General features: G+C 35.1%; 6 protein-coding genes across 10 annotated transcripts in view; 5 read left to right on the forward strand and 1 right to left on the reverse strand.

Annotated features, from left to right (window-relative positions):
- Positions 1-472: 472 nt before the first annotated feature.
- On the forward strand, positions 473-4,140 carry LOC105270909 (transmembrane protease serine 9). The gene is made up of 7 exons (XM_011312144.1): positions 473-644; positions 725-1,029; positions 1,220-1,471; positions 1,552-1,700; positions 3,048-3,142; positions 3,224-3,537; positions 3,712-4,140. The coding sequence occupies exons 1-7, from the start codon at positions 578-580 to the stop codon at positions 4,114-4,116; spliced, it is 1,587 nt and encodes a 528-aa protein (XP_011310446.1). The 5' UTR covers positions 473-577; the 3' UTR covers positions 4,117-4,140.
- A 732-nt stretch (positions 4,141-4,872) lies between these two features.
- LOC105270895 (chymotrypsin-1-like) lies at positions 4,873-6,113 on the forward strand. Its single transcript, XM_011312125.1, has 3 exons — positions 4,873-5,006; positions 5,259-5,569; positions 5,688-6,113. Exons 1-3 carry the CDS (start codon positions 4,934-4,936, stop codon positions 6,087-6,089), a joined length of 786 nt encoding a protein of 261 aa, XP_011310427.1. The 5' UTR covers positions 4,873-4,933; the 3' UTR covers positions 6,090-6,113.
- Positions 6,114-7,748: 1,635 nt separating this feature from the next.
- Positions 7,749-11,343, forward strand: ninaB (neither inactivation nor afterpotential B). Of its 3 annotated transcripts, XM_011312126.1 has the most exons (8): positions 7,749-8,218; positions 8,549-8,695; positions 9,055-9,199; positions 9,489-9,636; positions 9,980-10,203; positions 10,355-10,825; positions 10,898-10,996; positions 11,083-11,343. In XM_011312126.1, the coding sequence occupies exons 1-8, from the start codon at positions 7,944-7,946 to the stop codon at positions 11,284-11,286; spliced, it is 1,713 nt and encodes a 570-aa protein (XP_011310428.1). In that variant the 5' UTR covers positions 7,749-7,943; the 3' UTR covers positions 11,287-11,343. The 3 variants fall into 3 exon arrangements, with proteins under 3 accessions (XP_011310428.1, XP_011310429.1, XP_011310430.1); XM_011312127.1 differs by lacking the exon at positions 8,549-8,695; XM_011312128.1 differs by lacking the exon at positions 11,083-11,343 and having other exon boundaries at positions 10,883-10,974.
- An 855-nt stretch (positions 11,344-12,198) lies between these two features.
- LOC105270901 (chymotrypsin-2) lies at positions 12,199-14,661 on the forward strand. Of its 3 annotated transcripts, XM_011312135.1 has the most exons (6): positions 12,199-12,298; positions 12,775-12,941; positions 13,219-13,329; positions 13,405-13,535; positions 13,979-14,236; positions 14,303-14,661. In XM_011312135.1, exons 2-6 carry the CDS (start codon positions 12,890-12,892, stop codon positions 14,477-14,479), a joined length of 729 nt encoding a protein of 242 aa, XP_011310437.1. In that variant the 5' UTR covers positions 12,199-12,298; positions 12,775-12,889; the 3' UTR covers positions 14,480-14,661. The 3 variants fall into 3 exon arrangements, with proteins under 3 accessions (XP_011310437.1, XP_011310436.1, XP_011310435.1); XM_011312134.1 differs by having other exon boundaries at positions 12,850-12,941; positions 13,219-13,535; XM_011312133.1 differs by having other exon boundaries at positions 12,200-12,298; positions 13,219-13,535.
- Positions 14,662-14,703: 42 nt separating this feature from the next.
- The window catches only part of LOC105270900 (chymotrypsin-2-like), a 9,999-nt gene continuing 6,139 nt past the window's right edge, over positions 14,704-18,563 (forward strand). The window contains exons 1-3 of the mRNA XM_011312132.1: positions 14,704-15,043; positions 17,951-18,037; positions 18,227-18,470. Of these exons, the coding sequence (XP_011310434.1) occupies positions 17,986-18,037; positions 18,227-18,470 (296 nt within the window). The 5' untranslated portion in view covers positions 14,704-15,043; positions 17,951-17,985. The remainder of the gene's footprint in view (positions 15,044-17,950; positions 18,038-18,226; positions 18,471-18,563) is intronic.
- On the reverse strand, positions 15,492-17,447 carry LOC105270898 (uncharacterized). Its single transcript, XM_011312130.1, has 4 exons — positions 17,230-17,447; positions 16,789-17,045; positions 15,908-16,129; positions 15,492-15,823 (listed from the first exon to the last, which is right to left on the reverse strand). Exons 1-4 carry the CDS (start codon positions 17,279-17,281, stop codon positions 15,665-15,667), a joined length of 690 nt encoding a protein of 229 aa, XP_011310432.1. The 5' UTR covers positions 17,282-17,447; the 3' UTR covers positions 15,492-15,664.

Raw genomic sequence — 18,563 nt, forward strand, 5'->3', positions numbered from 1 at the left:
CGATTAAGGCATATGAAGAATTTTTTTTTATTATATTGGAGATTTTTTGGAATTTGATATTTTTAATCATTTGTTCTTGGGGATCCTATTGACAATTAACGGTTCTTCATGTGAGATTTTTTGGAGAGCTGACGATTTTTTGTCTTTTACGTCAATTGTCATTTGAAAAAAATATTATTTTATGTTAGTGATAATCTTTTTCTAGCTAAAAAATTATATTCTCTACATACTGTCTTGTGATGTATCATTATTATTGTGAGAAGTTTTTATGTCTTATTTTCAATAGAATTACCTATTGGAATTCCAGAAGATTATGTAAATAAAACCGGTAATTTGTTTAAAAATGTTGTAGAAAAATTCTGGTAAATCCATATAAAACCAATAGGATTTTCAAAAAAAATGACAATTTCTGGAAAATTTCCCTAGGTGGCAGTGGCCCGAGCATGAGATTTACCCAACCGATAACTTTCATGTACAATAATCGTAATCAGTTAAAGTCGATGTAATTATCTCATCACTCAGTTGTGTCAGACGACGCGTATCAGACGTTAGCAACCTCGTCCCTGCTCGAGAAGAAATGACTCACTCGAGTTTAAGTGTGCTTTTATTCGCAGTGTGCCTGTTTTATTGTTCCACAATTCAGGGTCAGTATTTCCTCGCATTACCTATTCTAGTCTCTATTTGCTCATTTCGTAATTTTTTTTTTGTGGAATATTATTCTCAGGTGTAGATGCAGCGAGATTGCGAAGAGTATCCGGTGGTGTAGACGCGCATCCATCTGATGTTTTTTATCAGGCGTCCTTGAGAAATGACGACTATCATTGTTGCGGTGGTACTATACTGAGTGAGAAGCACATTCTCACTGCTGCACACTGTGTCGCTGATTTGTTTGCACCACCTTACGATGATTTAACAGTGGTCACGGGCACTGGTACACTGCAAGGTGGTAATCATCATGAAGTATTCAATGTCAGTTGGCACGAGGGATTTCAGATGAAGGGCCATGTTAATGACATTGCTGTTGTTACGGTGAGTTAAATTAATTATTTTCCATGACACAGAAGAAGAATGCCTCTAACAATGAGAAATATTCATCAAAGCTCAATGATTGATTTCGACAACACCTGGATTATCCTTAAATCCAGAAATTCCGGTATTATTCAATCTCTGAATTTTCGTTTCATTCTCAAATAAATATGTTATGCTTTCAAATATTCAGCTGAAAAACAAGATTGATTACAATGAGAATCAGAGACCAGTATCTCTCCCGGAATCGCCAGCGCCGTACAATGAAAAAGGTGTGGTAAGTGGATTCGGTCGGTTGAAAGCTACACATTCGTATTCATGGAAGATCCTTCAGAAGGCACCAGCAGTTGTGATCAGCAGGGATGAGTGTCAGCAATACGTCAAACATACAATTGCTGAGGGTCAAATCTGTGGCCTGGCTCCAAAAGGTGTCGGCATCCAAAAGGTACTTGTTGATACAGATATCAATGGATTACACAATTTCCAAATTTCCCAACACTTGTTTATTTTTAATCACTCTGTCAGGGAGACAGCGGTGGGCCTTTTGTGGTGAATGACGTCGTCGTTGGTGTAGCATCCTGGAATATTCCCTGGGATTCAGCAGCTCCAGATGGTTACACTGATGTGTACGCGTACCGGGACTTCATCCTGGAAATTATGCAGCGAAGTAATTAAAGCTAAACATGACAAGCCGATTTAGTTAACGCGGATGTTTTTGAGGAATATAAGTCGAGTGATCTTTATCTCTTCGCTGCTGAATGGACTGCATTGGACGAAGCGTTTATCGTTAATAATTTAAATTTTTCCCTCATTTATTTATTGATTATTTATTTGTATGCAATTGCATAATATAAAGATGTTTAATCTTATCTTTGGCATTAGATTGATTTTCCCTGTCCCATTCATCATGAACTTTTTATTAAATTGTGTTGAAATGTTTAATAAGAAGCATTGTAAAAAAACCTCAATAAAGGCCGATATTTCTATAAAATTGATGCTTTAGTTATTCTGACTTGCTTTTCATAAAAAAGTTCTGCTGTCCTCAAAGTGTCCTTTACATAAACATAAATGTACGCTGGATTCTCGGAGTTTATCGCCGGCTCTTCGATATCTATGTGTTCTATTATTATAATTAAAGTTTCTTGGGAGTTGATGAAGACTGATGCTGATGTAAAAGAAGAGAAAACATTTGTAACATCAAATGAACTAAATTGAATGGACTTGAAATATATTATTGAGATATCATCAAAATCAAACAAAAAACGTAAAAAATTTGAGTTGACAAATTTTCTTACCTATAACACAATAATCAATATTGTCTCTCAACAGTCATGATGATAGCAGAGAGCAAAAGATACAGAAGCAGTGGAGTGGAAAATTAAATTACACGGATTATCAGAGTGAAGAATACCAGAGAAAATTTGTAAATTAACGAAAATGAGAAAAATGTTGATTAAATTTCAATCGCATATTGAATTATCTATGAAAATAATGAAATACTGCAATGAAGTTCATCATTCATCGGAGGATGAGCTCAATGATGATACATTGAATAAATTGATTACATGAATTAATGATGGCTAATTAATAACGGCTGTATGATCTATCTAGCTAGACCAATTGATTCTACAATAATGAAAAAGAATCGTCTTAAAAAATTAGGAATTTTCCAATGAGGAAAAATAATCGCTCCTGAAAATTTGGCATTTGACAGCATCACAAAACATACCCGAAATGATCATCGCCCAATAGCACCGGCGACATGGATTACTTTCCATCAATATCGTGACGTCAATCCAAAACATTTCTTCCAATATTTTTATAACTTTGAATGGCCGGATGAATGTCGATTTCACTGATACTTCCTCATCCATCTTTAAACACCAAGATCAAATTCCCCATCAAACATCAACCGCAATCAGCCAATTTATTTATCCATTCGTTTGTCAATATGTGCATCAAGGAGCAAGACATCAACAGGTGTCAGCAACGTATTTTTATCCCCAGCGGTGGATATAAAGCTGTGCCTCATCTTCCCAACGATACATTCGACAACCTGACAACAGCAGGATGACAAGCCTAACTCTCATCTTCGTGGCACTAGCCATCAACTCTGGTAAGATGTCCCTATTCTCCAATAGAATCAATTACTGATTCGACATTTTTCATTGATAACGAATCCTTTGGTGATTTTTAGTTGCCTATGGCAAACCTCCTCAGCGGATTGTTGGTGGTAACCTCGCAGCGCAAGGTGAAATCCCATACATTGTCTCCATCAGTCGTGGAGGACATCATTTCTGTGGAGGCAGCATCATCAGTAACAGGCACATCCTAACAGCCGCACATTGTGTCACTGATATAAGACCAGCCCAAGTAAGCTCACTTCGTGTCAGAGCTGGTTCACTGTCCTCCAGATCTGGTGGAAAGCTGTACATACCAGAAAAAATCGACATTGATCCTCGCTACAAAGCTGGAGAGACAACATCACCCCACGACATTGCCATAATCACGGTATAATCTTTACATTCCGCTAATTGTAATGAGTCATCATTAAAATTACCGGTCCACAAGTTGAATAAATTATTTTAATAGTACAACGTTTTTCTATTGACAGCTTCATATGTGGTATATTTAATTTTCATTTCGTTGATTTATCTTCTATTTAATTTTTGTTATCGTCTTCAGATCAAGGGCCCTATGACACTCGACAGAAACACCAAGGTAATCGAACTGGTTAACACTGCTCCAAGAGCTGATGCCGCTGTTGTAGCTTCCGGATGGGGATTGCGCAGTGCAAGTCATAGACAAGTACCCACCAATTTGTACACTGTGACGATGAAAGTTGTGTCATCGAGTGTGTGCAAACGAAGTCACTCTAGAACACTCCCCAACGAGCAGGTGTGTGCTTTTGGTTCGGTTGGCCAAGGAGTTTGCATGGGAGACAGTGGTGGTCCCCTTGCCCTCAATGGTAAACTTGCTGGTGTCGTGTCCTATGGTCGACCCTGCGCTGTTGGATATCCCGATGTCTACACCAGTGTCCATCACTACAGGAATTGGATACGAAAAATCATAGCAGACACGAAAAATTGAGAGTTATATGTATCCTTGCGTTTTCATATTGAATAAAATATCAATGTCCTGATAATTAATTTATTGCTGTCATCAATTTCTTTATCATTCACCAAAAAAATCCTTGATTAAAAAAAAACCACATGAAAAAAAAGGAATTACAACTGTTTCCTCTGTCATTTTTTATCTCTCTTGGAATAATCATTTTCCATGGTACCATGATTTCAATAGTGTATCATTGAGGCAATTATATCATATTGTTTTTATAACAAGTATTTTTTTAATACAAATCTCAACGAGTAATTATGTAATTTGAAGGAATAGATCAGTACCAGAAAATTTCAACAATTTTCTAATACTAGAAGTTTAACGACGCGTGTCACCTAGGATTTGAGGCCAGAAAAATAATACAGCGAATAAAATATGTAACACGAATGAGAGATTCTGATTTCATCTTTGAGAACTAGTAATTCCGAAAATGAAAGCCGTCTCATAATATCACTCATTAAATAACCTGTCCATGTTAGAAGACGTTATTTGGGTACGTAATTAATAAATACGTAATTTTGGTTACAGTTATTGCATCGTTAATGGATCGCGTAATCTACGATTAACACAGACGGACCTTTCACTACAGATCACAATACTGCTGAAGCACCTTTCTGTGTGGAAATGCTGGTTAAAAGGAAAGTTAGGGCCACTGGTTTTATAGTTTCTGGGTGGACCATGGGAATCAGTTTCAATCGAACTGTGTTATTGAACTGTCTCCCTGAACTATTGAATTCTATTGAATATCCTATCCTATTGAACTTGTGCTCCCCTGATTTTTTTGTCGACCATGCAAATGTCGGAGTTGACGCAGATTCAAAAATCATATTTCGTTTTTTTAATTTATCTTGCCACAATATCTCGTGAGTGAATCATTCGCAAAGCTGGATTAACTGAAAAAATATTCGCTATTGCATTAAATCAAAAGATTGAGTCGATTTTTGTTCAAAAAAACTTTATCACTGAAATCGACTCTAATCACTTTTTGGTGATTCAATAATATTTTATAAATAAATAGAGTTGAAAATTAAATACTAGAGTTCCGAGTTTTCTTTCGGAGTAAATAAAATTGATGAATTAAACGGATAGAATAATTAATTCTATGGATTTTGCAGAGGGCAATGCCTCGAAGCACGAGAAAATCATCGGCGGTGTTGGTGCTGAAGAGGGTGATTTTCCATTTTTGGTGTCCCTGAGTCGTCTTGGTCGTCACTTCTGCGGTGGTAGCATAATATCAGAGTTACATATCCTAACTGCAGCCCACTGCATCATCCGAATGAGACGTTCACACCTTCGTCAGGTGCAAGTGCGAACGGGAAGTCTAGAATGGAAAAATCAGGGAAAACTTCATCTTATCGATGGTGTACGAATTTTTCCGGGTTATCGACATCCCGGTGGCTTCCGACATGACATTGCCATCATAAAGGTATGACAACTGTCCTATTTTCCAAGAGCAAGAGATATTTTTCATTTGCCCTAATGTTGATCAGTGGATTTTTTTTTAATACACGATTTTCGTTCAATGATGGATTTATCTTTTGCAGCTAAAGACCCCAATAAAATTCGATGACTACACCATGAGAATTCAGCTATCAAAGTCTCCACCCCCTGCCTGGTCTCAGGTGACAGTCGCAGGGTGGGGAAAATACAGACTGTCAGGTCAAAGTGTACCTCAGGTACAGCAGGCAGCGGATTTTTCCGTGATTCCCCGAAGAATATGTCGTGATGCTTACGGATGGAACATCGATGAAAATCATATTTGCATAAAGGCAAAGCGGGGAGTTGGCGTCTGCTTTGGAGATAGTGGAGGACCTCTGGTCTACGGTGATAAGCTAGTGGGTGTTGCATCTTTCATTGGAGGAAAGTGCGGATACAGCGGAAAACCTGATGTTTTTGCCAGTGTTCCTCATCATCTTGAATGGATCAAGAAAGTCATCAGTTCATGATTTATCCATGATCTATTGTGTGATTTGTATTTTATACTCTCATGATTCAGTTATTTATTCGTTTAGGACAACAGTAAAAAATAAAATATCATTTTGTACTGAGTTTTTAAAATTGCATTGCTATTTTAATAATCTTTTAAACTCCTTGTCTGATTTCCCCATTCACAGTTCTTCAAAATTTCTTCAACATCATATACCTTGAGAGAAAGCCTCCGTATGACTACCCAAGGATAAAAAATCACTAATTTTATGTCCTGAAGGGATTACCCAAGTTCATTGAGTTCCTAATTTAATTCAACGCAATTAGAGTGAATTTCTACAAGTTATGGATAAAAAAAATGAATATTTGTCTCACTTTTCAGGAAATGCAAGTGGCAGGGGATACAAAGCGTTAATTCGGGGGCATAAATCATCCATTTCCCTAAGTCTCACAACATTCTATTGATTTCCTCCCAAAATCCAAGTTCAGTCGACTGAAGTAATACATCTCACAGAACACTTGATCAAGATCAAGGTTTAACATTCGTCTGACGCAGTGGTTATTTGATATGTAAATATACTTATTTCAATGTTAGTACGACTGAAATACTCAAGGCTGTAGTACGATTTCGTCAGTGGTAATCTCAATTTTCTTCTCTGTGGAACGAAGCGTATAATATTGGGGTGGAAACAAGAACTTGATGACGATTTTCATACGCCCTTATTTTACCCTGAAAAACCATGACATCACATTAATTATATTAATCCCATAATTGTTGAATTTCTTTTTCGCGAATTGGAATTCAATTTGGACGATATAAAAAACAGAATTTTTCTGTTTTCATTTTTTCTTCTGTAGGGCCGCCGGATAATCGGTTGGAATAATTTTTTTAAATAAAGGTCGTCGACTTCTGATATAGAAAATAATAATAAAAATATAAAATAAATATAGAAAATAATACCCCGTTATGGAAGAGACCTTGAGTGCAGTGGATTTTTTGTTTTTTGAATTTTTTTCTTCCCGAATTTCCGTGTTTTTTCAACTTCAAGGCAAGTTGATTTAATCGAGCGAGGAATCAATATGCTGATGATTATTGTCTGTTGATATAAGATAAATATAAAAACATTGTCGACGAAAAAACGGAACGATGCCCCATGAATTTATTTTTACCACGGTGTACCCTGGATCGTCTGCGGGTGCAAATTCTTGTGTATCATGGTATCACAAAAATAAATCACCTGGGGAAAATCGGTAAGAATGATTAGACATGCCGTTACTGCTCTAAATATGATACTTAGCTTCAGTTTTTTTAATGAGAGATGGAGGTCATGCAGGAACGCGGGGCCCAGTCCACAAAAAAGTGAAAATATCGGCGAGAACTCTAGGATCACTCCATCAATCCTTAATGGTCACCTTGAAATTATTGAACCAGGATATAATTTACATGTCGAAAAATTATAGATCGCGGTCCCCCTGTCCTGTGAAGTAGGGAGTCCAACCTATCGTCAATATGATTCCATCAATCAGAACGCCTCATCAGGGCTCTGACGTTCACCCAGAGGCAAACACGTGTACCTTAATCCGTATGACATTGAGTTATCCGGCTTCCTCGGTCAATCTAACTAAAGTGATTAGTCCACTGTTTTTAAAGGCCACAGTAACCGATTCCACGTCGTTATTCGTCGATCTGACGGCGAATCGTCGGGTATCTCCTGAGAGCCAGAAAAAAAAGATCAGAAAAATCGGTGATGGATTGTACCCACAAGCGAATCCACCAAATACTGTCTGCTATTCTAAAACCTCTGATTAATTCGGTAACCGATAACAATCGGCAGCCGCCGATCGAAGAAGATAGTGAATAAATAAACGGGAACATGAAGGAAATTTTTAAACAAATCGACGACTCTTGCTGCAACTTCCAGAGGTACAGGAGAAATGGGGATGAAGTGGCTGATTACTATCCAAATTGTGATCCTTTTATTTGGATGAGATCCTGCGAGCAAGAAGTTCGAGATCCTATCACCGGGGTGGTCAGTGGAGATATTCCACAGTGGTTGACTGGCACTCTTTTGCGAAATGGACCAGGAAGTCTCAAAGTTGGGAATTACCGGTTCGATCATCTCTTTGATAGCTCTGCCCTCCTACACAGGTATCTGAATTTTTGGAAAATTACTCATGAACATTCTGAGGAAAAACTCGGAAAAACTTTTTAATAAATCGTTCATGAAGTGATAAACTAGGATAAGTGCGAGTTTTTCGGTAATATCGCAATTGAATTGAATTATTATTACAATTTCTATTGAAATCCTGACTTTTTTAAGATGTAACAGACCAATCTCATGGAACATAAATGTTATAATCTATAATTAGTGCACAATTTTTGATTAAACAAAAGCAATAAAAAATCAATAAAAATAAAAATACTTTTCCATTATTTTTTTATTAAATAACCATTGTAATGTTGTGAATTTTTATGGAGGTTTCACGTGTCGAATGGAAGAGTCACGTATCAACGGAGATTCGTCCAGACGGATGTTTTCAAGAGGAATCATCAGGCGAATAGAATAGTCCTCACTGAATTTGGAACCAAGTCCGTTCCTGACCCTTGCCAGACGATATTCCAACGGTAATAAATTAATTAACCAGAAATAATTAATTAATTAATTACAAAATCAATAAACTACGATAAGTACATTTTTTTCAATGCACTTCTTTCGCTCATATTTAGAAATTGAAGGAATATAGCGATTTTTGGTATTGACATTTTTTACGGAAAAAGATGAGAGCTACAAAAAAGGTATTCATGAAAATACCGATATCTCCATTCGATTCCGAGATATCGGGTAAAAACTGGTCTCGAAATAAATTGACTTATGCTAGTTTACCACTTTACGATAGAATTATTCTTCTCAGATTGTGACATCAAGCATTATACATATTATAATTTATTAATATATGTTTATATATTAATATATATTTATTTAGGGTAGCAGCTGTCTTTAACATTGACAACGAAATGTCGGATAACTCCATGATTTCGGTTTATCCCTTTGGAGATGAGTATTACACATTCGCCGAAGCTCCATTCATCCACAGGATTGATCCCAAAACCCTGGAGACTCAGGATCGAGTGAGTAGAAATTAATTAATTAATTAATTCATCAATTGATCCACTGATTTTAGTTCTAGTTCTAGTTTTTTACATATTTTATTGGAAGGAAAAATCCACGAAGAGGCAATTTTCTTAGAATAGATTTACAAAAGTATGAAAATTTTTCGATATATTATACAAAGTGAACTCTTCAGGGTATGATGAGGACATAATAAGGAAGATGATTTGATTTGTTGACTCGAGTAAAAGAGTGAAGGTATCACGTGCAATTGATTGATTATTGGAATGAGTCGTTGAAATTCTTCAGGTTTGCATTTCGGATTACGTCGGAGTCGTCAATCATACGTCACATCCTCATGTTATTGATGATGGAACTGTCTTCAATGTTGGGTTGAGTATAACTTCCAGGGGACCAGCCTATAGTGTCGTGTGTTTTCCAACTGCTTCAAGAGCTGGTGAGTTTTTCCATCGACATGTTAATGAGCTGAATATCTTCTCATTTTTCATGTGTTTTGCTAATTTCTCGGAACTAGATTTGACGATTATTCAATGACTCACAAATTTTCATAGTCATGCGTTTATTTTTTGAAATTTTTGGTAAATTGATAAATCATTTCCTGAATTTTCCCAATTTTCACGGGTTGATACCGTGAAATTGATATTTTTATAAATACCTTTTTTGTAGCTCTCATTTTTTCCTATAAAAAATGTTCAATCAAACATTTCGTTATGTTCCGTCAACTCGGAGATACTGGAAAAAATGCACTTCACCATTTCGATACTGATCTGATATTGCAGATAATGATACGAACGATAAGAGCATGTTTGAGAGAGCATCAGTTGTTACTAGTCTTCCAGCAAGATGGAAGTTGAACCCTTCATACATGCATACGTTTGGAATCACCGAGAATTACTTCATCATCATAGAACAACCCTTGGCTGTGGGTATGATCACTCTGATGAACTGCAAAATAAAGAACAAGCCTTTATGTTCAGCTCTCAAGTGGTACGAGAAGGAAAATGTAATTTTCTTCTACTCTTCCCATTTTAGTTCCTAATAGTCCACCCTGCGGGGGATTTTCGAGTGAAGATCTCGTTCTCCTACTTGCGAAATAAAATTTTCTAATTGACGAAATAATTGTTATCACGAATTGTTTTCTTTAATATTTTCAGACATTGATTCATGTTTTATCACGTGCAACTGGTGCCCTAGAAAGAACATTCACCGCAGCACCATTTTTTTATCTCCACATAATCAATCAGTACGAATCTGAAAAAAGAGATCACATCGTAATTGATATCTGCTGTTATCGCAATGCCAAAATGCTCGACTGCATGTACGTAGATGCCATGAGGAATATGCACAAGAATCCGGATTACTCGAAATTATTTCGAGCAAGGCCACTTCGATTTGTTCTACCGATGACTGATAAAATTAATCATGTCGAGTCAAACTGGAGAGATAATATTTTTGAGAGACGAGCCAGCGCTCGTCGACAATCAGACGGTACTGTCTTCGTCGAGCCGGAATTAATCTGCAACTTGGGATGTGAAACTCCACGATATAATTCCAGATATCTGGGGAGACAGTATCGATATTTCTACGCCATCTCCAGTGATGTTGATGTAGAAAATCCTGGCACGGTAACCGATTTTTTTCTATTTTAAGATATCATGATTGAAATTCATTTTTTAAAACAGCTTTGCATTTAGCAGATAATCAAAGTGGATACATTGAAAAAAACTTCATTAACCTGGAGCGAGCCAGGTCTTTATCCCAGTGAACCTATTTTTGTAGCTCATCCACAGTCTCAGGTACGTAAACAATTGCGTGTTGAATTAAAATAACCAAAAAATTTAAATTTATATTAAAATTCATTTTCTGATTTTTTTCCTTTCAGGCTGAAGATCACGGAATAATTTTGAGTGCTGCGATATATGGAGAAGGAAGGGAATCGGACGTTTGCCTCTTGATTCTAGACGCGAAATCGATGAAAGAGATGACCAGAGTGACATTCCACACCCCAGGATCCGTTCCAAAGTGTCTGCACGGATGGTTCACCCTCGAAACTCCTTCCCCAGATAAAAATAATAACAAAAATTAAATGTACAGGAGAAAGAACTACTCTCATTTTGTATAATAAATTATCGTTGTATATTTACGAATATCGATTTCTACAAGCGATCCATCATTCAACAGATTGATTAATGTTTTTTGCATAAACTATTTCAGTCGACGAATTTTATCTCAATATTTTAACTTCGAGTTCGATGGAATGCCATTCTATCCACAAAATTCTAACAACTAGGCGAAATTAATTGGTCTTTTGATATTAAATCACCATCATTATTTTTTTTTACACCGATTTTATTTATTTTATTTACACCGTATAATATTATTTGAAAAACTTAATTAGCATAAAATTTTAATGATCACTCACCATGGAAAAATCATACTTCTCCTCTCTTTGTAATTATATTTGTTTCAATTAAATAAAATAATTTTTCATTACTCAGGGACGTTTTACTTCTCACATGAACAATGAATTATTAATAAAGTTAATCGAAATGTGATGTGACACGCGTCGCAGAAAAAAATGCGAATACAATTCTCAATTATCGCAGAGTATGACATACTTCAAACAAATTCAATAGTCATTACGTGTTTAATACGTGGAAATTATAACAGTACAAACTTTGTGAATAACAATAAATTATGGTTTTTGCGAATTATTTCTTGTACTTAATAATTTAAAAAATAATAATGGGTGGATAGAATTATATGGATTCCACAAAGATCGTCGCACCATTTGATTATTTTCTGGAAAATCTGAATAAATGTTATGGAATGCGAGAATTATTGTTTTAATTAGATTAAGAAACAATAACAAGAACGTCCCGGGGAATCAGTGAATAACTCACGTGCGGCTTGATGTACTGTACAAATGATTAATCACTTTCGATTTCGATGTGTTATTAGCAATTCCATAAACTCTGCAGATTCTTTTCTTGGAGTCCGCTATTAATAAAGAAATTCTGTATAAAAGATTTATTTCTGTTGAAACTCGTGTGTGATCAGGGCTTATCCAGAAATTCACCTTCTGTTGGTCGTTCCGGGTAAAAAAAAATTAATCGGAATATTTTTTCCAAATTTTCAAACCATTTCTCGAAAATTCTTCAGAAAATTTTTTTTTGACACGAAAAAAACATCCGGAACAAAACAAATTTTTTTTTATAATATTCTAGAAATATTTGCGAATATAATTTTTTCTTTTAATTATTCTGTTGTTTTTTTACTTTTTCGATTTTTCAATATTCTCAACAAATACGCCATGTAAATTTAAAAAAAAATGTCCTATTCAAATTATTGATAAATTTTTAAAAATCTTCCCCAAAAATAAAATTGTGTTGACTCCTGATTTTTTTTTATAAAAAAATTTTTCTGAAAAATTTTCCAGAAATTTTTTGAAAATTTGGAAAAAATATTTTGAAAATTTGGAAAAAATATTTTGAAAATTTGGAAAAAATATTTTGAAAATTTGGAAAAAATATTTCGATTACAATTTTTTTTCCCGGTATCTTACTGTTACTAGTGAATATTTTAATCTTCGCTTGCGAGACTCCAGAGAAGGCTTATATTAATATATTAATATTATTAATATTTCGAGTTTTGGAGGTGCATCATCAAGCGAATCGTCGGAACCAGCGATGGAGTTCAGAGGAATTCAATTGATAGTATTCATCGCAGTTAGCATTTCCTGTAAGTCGACCAACATTTCGCAAATTATTACTCTTGGTTTCATCTCGTTTGCACTTATGCCTCGATCCATCAAACATCCTCACGATCCATGAAAAGCTATCGGTAAAAATAAATCAATTAATTGATTGATTCATCAATGTTCAAATGGTTCTCATGCGAAATTTCACACTCATTCCTGCAACAATTTTACTCTAACAATTTATCTTTTCAGTGTAAATAATAAAAATAAAAATGGAGAATTGAATAAAAATGGAGAAAAAATCGTGATTATTTTTAGGTGGATATTCAACAGATCTTTTGAGAATTATTAACGGCAAATCCGCGATGTTGGGGCGTTATCCACATCAGGTCTCCATCCAGAGGATGAATTGGCATACCTGTGGAGGAAGTATTATCGATGAAATTCATATTTTAACTGCCGCGCACTGTGTGGTTTCGAATAATTATAATGTTGATCTCAAAGGGCTGCGAGTTGTCACAGGTGTAATCGATAGGGCACAGTCAAATTTCACCAATACATTCAGAGTTTCCATGGTGTATTACCATAGATATTTCCGCCCACAGCCACCGGCGAATGATATTGCTATTTTGAAAGTGAGAATTCCATCTTCATGTTCAATAGAGAGAAGAGTTGAGGGATTTATCGAAAAATTCCACGTGAATCCAATTTTTCTTTTACCGCAATAATTGCATTTTAGCCTTAAGACTCGGGTAGATTATCTAGAAAAGATAATTACCTCCGAAATTCGGATTCCTAATTACTTTGGTAATTAATCGTTTTTTTCAATAATTGTTAGCTAGCGTTTTAGCGGTTGTCAACAACTAGGCCGCTAGCTAATAATTATCGAAAAAAAACGATTAATTGACGGAGTAATTAGAAGTCCCAATTTTGGAGTAAATGATCTTTTCCAGACAGTCCATCCGGGCCTTAAATACTGCAATTCTCTTCGATTTATCTCTCTTCTCTCCTTTCGGAATGACTTACAATATTGATGGCTTTAATTGTTTTATTTTTTTCTCGTGTATTCTTTCCGCAGTTGAGCAGACAAATACCTTTCAACGATTATCAAAGGCCAATTAAATTACCAACTCAAAACACACAATCGAGAGTAGAGGTTACCGTAACCGGCTGGGGCAGAGGATATCATGACAATAGGAGAAGAAAACAGATGAGATATTTACAGAAACTTAACATGATAACAGTAAGCCTAAGGGTATGCCAATATATTTATGGGAGAGTGATCACCCCTCGACAACTATGCGCTAAAGGCGCCCCAGGAAGTGGAATGTGTATCGTGAGTACTCGACACTTTCCACACCTTCGATAAATTAATAAATATTTTTTTAATTAAATATTTTAGGGTGATAGCGGTGGTGCTCTCACCCACAATGATGAAATCGTCGGGATCGCCTCGTGGGTTGAGATTGGTGATGGGCTTCCATGTGCTAAAGCAAGCCCAGATGTCTTCACACGTGTTTATGCTTATCTTCCATGGATCAACGATGTTTTGTCACTAAGTCATCAAAAATCACGATAATTTTCCACAATAATTTGATTGATTATAGTGTAAATTTTTTGAAAATTCTATTTACAATCGATTACCTTTATCAAGACGGAATACTATTGGCTCATCAACTCATTATTATGAGCAACAATATCTTATAAATAGTGAATGAAAATTGCTTTGATAAAATAAAGATAATTATTGTTATTGAAAAACACCGATTTATTGGGCTTCCAGTACATTTGTTATCATATTATCTGGAAAACTCGAGAGCTTCCTAAAACTTTTGAGATAAACCCCAGAATAATCTCGCCTCAACAAATGGAAAATGAATGATTCCATTGGAATCATTCCGGTAAGGTTTCTGTGAAGTGCGATTGAAAAACGGTGAAAGATTTATAATATGTGGATATCTGAGAATTATTGGTCATCCAGAAAAAAGCCGGTCGTTGTGGAATATATAATAGAAACAGAGAGCTCGGTTTATTCGAGTTCTTCTCGAGAGGTACATAGTATCGATTCAATTTCTCCGTCTTTCGAAATTGTGCATAATTGAAAGTGCTATCCCCTGATAAACACTGTCTCATCTTAGAACAGGTGAGTAAAATCCAAATCCGCCTACATTAAAAGAAATTTCGTGCAGTTGATTTTTGTTTAATGATCATCGATGTGTCTTAAAAGACCGTTCGTTTTTTGAAGAATAAAAATTCTTCTGTGATGCTGGTAAAAGGTGGAGAGTTAAACAAATTGAGAACGCATATCGTGAAAATTTTAATGGAATTGAAGCTCTGAGCCGACCTGTGTTGATTGATACATTTATCTAACGCCTCTGGAAGCCAATCAGAGTTGTAAAAAGGAATTTAAGAATATGTGAGGCGTAATCCAAATTTTTTTAATCGCACTTCATCGGAATAAGGTTGTTGTAAATGTTTTGTAAGTGTTGGAAAATTTATAGCGAAATGGGCTGACGTACGATAAAAACAGGATGAGTTTAGTAAAAATCAGGTAAAATCAGGTATTCATGGTTAAATATTTCCCAAATATATCGCAATTTCTACTCGATTCGTGGCATTTTTTATTATACCGTCATAATTAATTACAGAATAAAAATTTGTCGCAAGACGACATAAACATTTCAAGAATATTCATAATTTCTTACACTACAAGTATGGGATGTAATCATCAAAATATATCATAAGGTTTATCCTCTAAACATTGCTATCCGAGTATTCGGTATGGCATTCGCAAAAATTCTTTACTTTGCCGCCGGCGCCTAGTTAAATCATACATGAACTGTATATTCTGAGTTAGCCTAGAATTTGCGGAAAGCAGTCCAATCAGAAATCCATGACAAATCACTGGACCGCCAACGTCTCCCTGTCGTGAGAAAAAACATAAAATTCTCTCAGTAAAATGCAATTAATTATTCGAATTAATTTATTCGTATTAATAAATCCATACCCAGTTGAACTCGTGAGACAAGGATGGATCTTCAAAACATTGCTGGTCCGGAAAAATAGTCATTCCTACTTTTAGACAATCATCTTTATTAATAGGTATCACATCCAGCGACAATATTCTCCGAGAATTCAAGTCTGATCCCACGAATTTACACGAGTAACTATCATAATTCTGTGATGGACCCCTTGGTATTGGCGCAATATGATGAGTATTATTTGAAAGCTGAAAAAAAGAAAAAAATTAAAATGAGAGAATTCTTGAGGAAAAAAGCGAAATCAATAGAAATCTGTCACCGGTCTATTTCGTCTTGATTATGATCACAATATTGACTTTATCATATAAAAAAATAGTTCATGTGACTTATCACTTGCCTACACTGAGAAAAAAATTTTCTTTAGTCAAGAATATTTACTAACCACAAGAAAATATATTTGCATTAGTAAGTCTTATGAGAGTATTTATACAGTGATCGTCAGATTTACTTGTGGGAAGAAAATATTCTTGGCAAAAATAATTTTTTTTCTCATTGTAGATCCCTTAAAAAATCCATTATGTATAATTATATACATTATTAGTATTATGATTCTTTATATATATTTATTTTATTAAAAAAAAAATTGAATTCCGATTCTTATATATCTATCGTTGAAAAACGAAATAGAAATTCATGTAGTAGCACCAAAAAATGAACAATATAAGCGTTATATAAATATTCTGTTGAAATTTGAGGAAGGACTGTGTTCCCGTATGTCATAAACATAAACAAGGAGTATTTCTCATTGGTCAATGTGATCTCCACATGTTCATAATCGAGACGGAAAATTCTAATGTATAACGCATAATTATTCTTGTCTCTTATCAGAGATCTTTAAGTAGATTACCTTCATTCTGAAGATGTTCACTCGCCTGTCCATTTCAAGGCGCTCAACTAAGAATTTTGGAGTATTGCAATTATTTAGAAATATGCATCCGAATTGAATTGTAATTATTTGAGGAGGGATGGGTATATTTATGGAAGCTGCTACAACTTCGTTAGCACTGATGAGGACCCCGAAGGTGGTGACATTATTATTAGCAGTAATGATTGCGATGAAAGGAAATTCTCCCGGCTCAGCCAATTTTGCTACGCTCTTCACCTCTAAAAATAATTTATCAATATTCTTAATAATATTGCTAGCCCTGTGGTGAATTTTATGGTTTTCATCCCGTTTATTGATTATTTAAATTATATTCGATCCAACTCAATTTGAAGAGATGATCAAGACATTGAAAATATTCAAAATGAAAAATTATCGTAATAATTATTATTATTTAGCTCTTACCTGGGAGAATAGCTACAGTTGTTAATAATAATATTAGAAAACCTGAGACCATGGTGAATCTACTAGAGGGTTGTTTTATGAAGTTTCAATTGAACAATTCTTCCGGCTAGGAAAAAAAATACTGTAAAATTTTAGAGACGAGCGTGCGGTTTTTATTCACTACGCGAAGAGAAAAACATGGAAAAATTACATGACTAGTCACGTAGTCGTCGGGTGTAAAATCATTTCAATAATTTTTATCTCAAGTTTTAAGAAAAAATAAGAGACGAGCAGTAAATTTTATCATTTTTTTCTTCACAGAATTTGAAATAAAAACTACGTCAAATCATGTAAAAATAACTCGATTTCTCGGAAATTCATCGTGACAATATCATTTTTCTTCTGAAGCAGAGACCCGGAAGAATTACATAACTAGTCATTTCAATAACTTTTATCTGAAGCTTTAAGAAAAAAAGACCAATGAAAAGTAAATTTTATTATTTTTCCCAAAAAAAATTTTGGAACTGATGATGTCTCTTGGACCGCTTTGAAAGAAATGGGACGAACCAACTGAGAAAACCAATATCTAGGTTTTACTGGAATTACCAATAATTACCCATTTAAATAATATTTTTCAGAAGATCTTCAGCAGAGGAGTGACTCCGGAAATCCAAATAATTTTTAATATTAATATTAATATTTTTTAATATTGTAATTTTAATTAAAAAATTTTTATTCTCAGGCAGTCGGTCAAGTTGTCAATTGGATCTGAAGATTATGCAGTTCAAGGTTATCCAGTTGATGCTGTCTTTGGCAGTTCACATTTCTGGTAAGCATCTCTTGGCAGTTATGAAGTCGATCGACTGATGATCAATCAATACTCGAACAAGAAGTCGAACTGAAGTCGGTGTAAGCTTTTCCTTTAATTTTACGAATGGGGGACATGGTTACAAGTGGTACTGATTATTAAACGGAGCTTTGGCCGATTGAATGCGAATTTATATTTGAATGTTGACAGGTGGATATGCCCAGCATTTCGAGAACATTGTCAATGGACAGAACACCCGGTTAGGACAGTTCCCTCATCAGGTATCCATGCAGCAGGCAAGCTCTCATTTCTGCGGAGGCAGCATCATCGACGCAATGCACATTCTGACAGCTGCCCATTGTGTTTTCGATGAAAACGACAGAATGCTTCGTCCAGAAAGTATTCGAATCGTTACAGGTGTCATCGATTATCGAGCTGCTAATTACGAAAATACATTCCCTGTAGCCATGATCATCCCTCACCGAAATTATCATTCGTTTGCGTTGATGAATGATATTGCTATTGTGAAGGTAACCATCTGCACTAT

Source organism: Fopius arisanus, unplaced genomic scaffold (genome assembly GCF_000806365.1).
Source record: "Fopius arisanus strain USDA-PBARC FA_bdor unplaced genomic scaffold, ASM80636v1 scaffold00096, whole genome shotgun sequence".
NCBI classification, from domain to species: Eukaryota; Metazoa; Arthropoda; class Insecta; order Hymenoptera; family Braconidae; genus Fopius; species Fopius arisanus.

Bases quoted from the DNA above. Each gene is read 5' to 3' on its own strand.
- ninaB (XM_011312126.1), top strand. From the start codon at position 7,944: ATGAAGGAAATTTTTAAACAAATCGACGACTCTTGCTGCAACTTCCAG. The intron at 8,696-9,054 runs GTAATAAATTAA...ATATTTATTTAG, and splicing joins TGCCAGACGATATTCCAACG to GGTAGCAGCTGTCTTTAACA. The intron at 10,204-10,354 runs GTAATTTTCTTC...TAATATTTTCAG, and splicing joins AGTGGTACGAGAAGGAAAAT to ACATTGATTCATGTTTTATC.
- LOC105270895 (XM_011312125.1), top strand. From the start codon at position 4,934: ATGCAAATGTCGGAGTTGACGCAGATTCAAAAATCATATTTCGTTTTT. The intron at 5,007-5,258 runs GTGAGTGAATCA...TGGATTTTGCAG, and splicing joins TTATCTTGCCACAATATCTC to AGGGCAATGCCTCGAAGCAC. The intron at 5,570-5,687 runs GTATGACAACTG...TATCTTTTGCAG, and splicing joins ATGACATTGCCATCATAAAG to CTAAAGACCCCAATAAAATT.
- LOC105270901 (XM_011312134.1), top strand. From the start codon at position 12,890: ATGGAGTTCAGAGGAATTCAATTGATAGTATTCATCGCAGTTAGCATT. The intron at 12,942-13,218 runs GTAAGTCGACCA...GATTATTTTTAG, and splicing joins CATCGCAGTTAGCATTTCCT to GTGGATATTCAACAGATCTT. The intron at 14,237-14,302 runs GTGAGTACTCGA...TAAATATTTTAG, and splicing joins CAGGAAGTGGAATGTGTATC to GGTGATAGCGGTGGTGCTCT.
- LOC105270898 (XM_011312130.1), bottom strand. From the start codon at position 17,281: ATGGTCTCAGGTTTTCTAATATTATTATTAACAACTGTAGCTATTCTC. The intron at 17,046-17,229 runs GTAAGAGCTAAA...AATTATTTTTAG, and splicing joins AACTGTAGCTATTCTCCCAG to AGGTGAAGAGCGTAGCAAAA. The intron at 16,130-16,788 runs GTAATCTACTTA...TCTTTTTTTCAG, and splicing joins TGAACATCTTCAGAATGAAG to CTTTCAAATAATACTCATCA.
- LOC105270909 (XM_011312144.1), top strand. From the start codon at position 578: ATGACTCACTCGAGTTTAAGTGTGCTTTTATTCGCAGTGTGCCTGTTT. The intron at 645-724 runs GTCAGTATTTCC...TATTATTCTCAG, and splicing joins TTATTGTTCCACAATTCAGG to GTGTAGATGCAGCGAGATTG. The intron at 1,701-3,047 runs AAGCTAAACATG...GTGGATATAAAG, and splicing joins ATTATGCAGCGAAGTAATTA to CTGTGCCTCATCTTCCCAAC.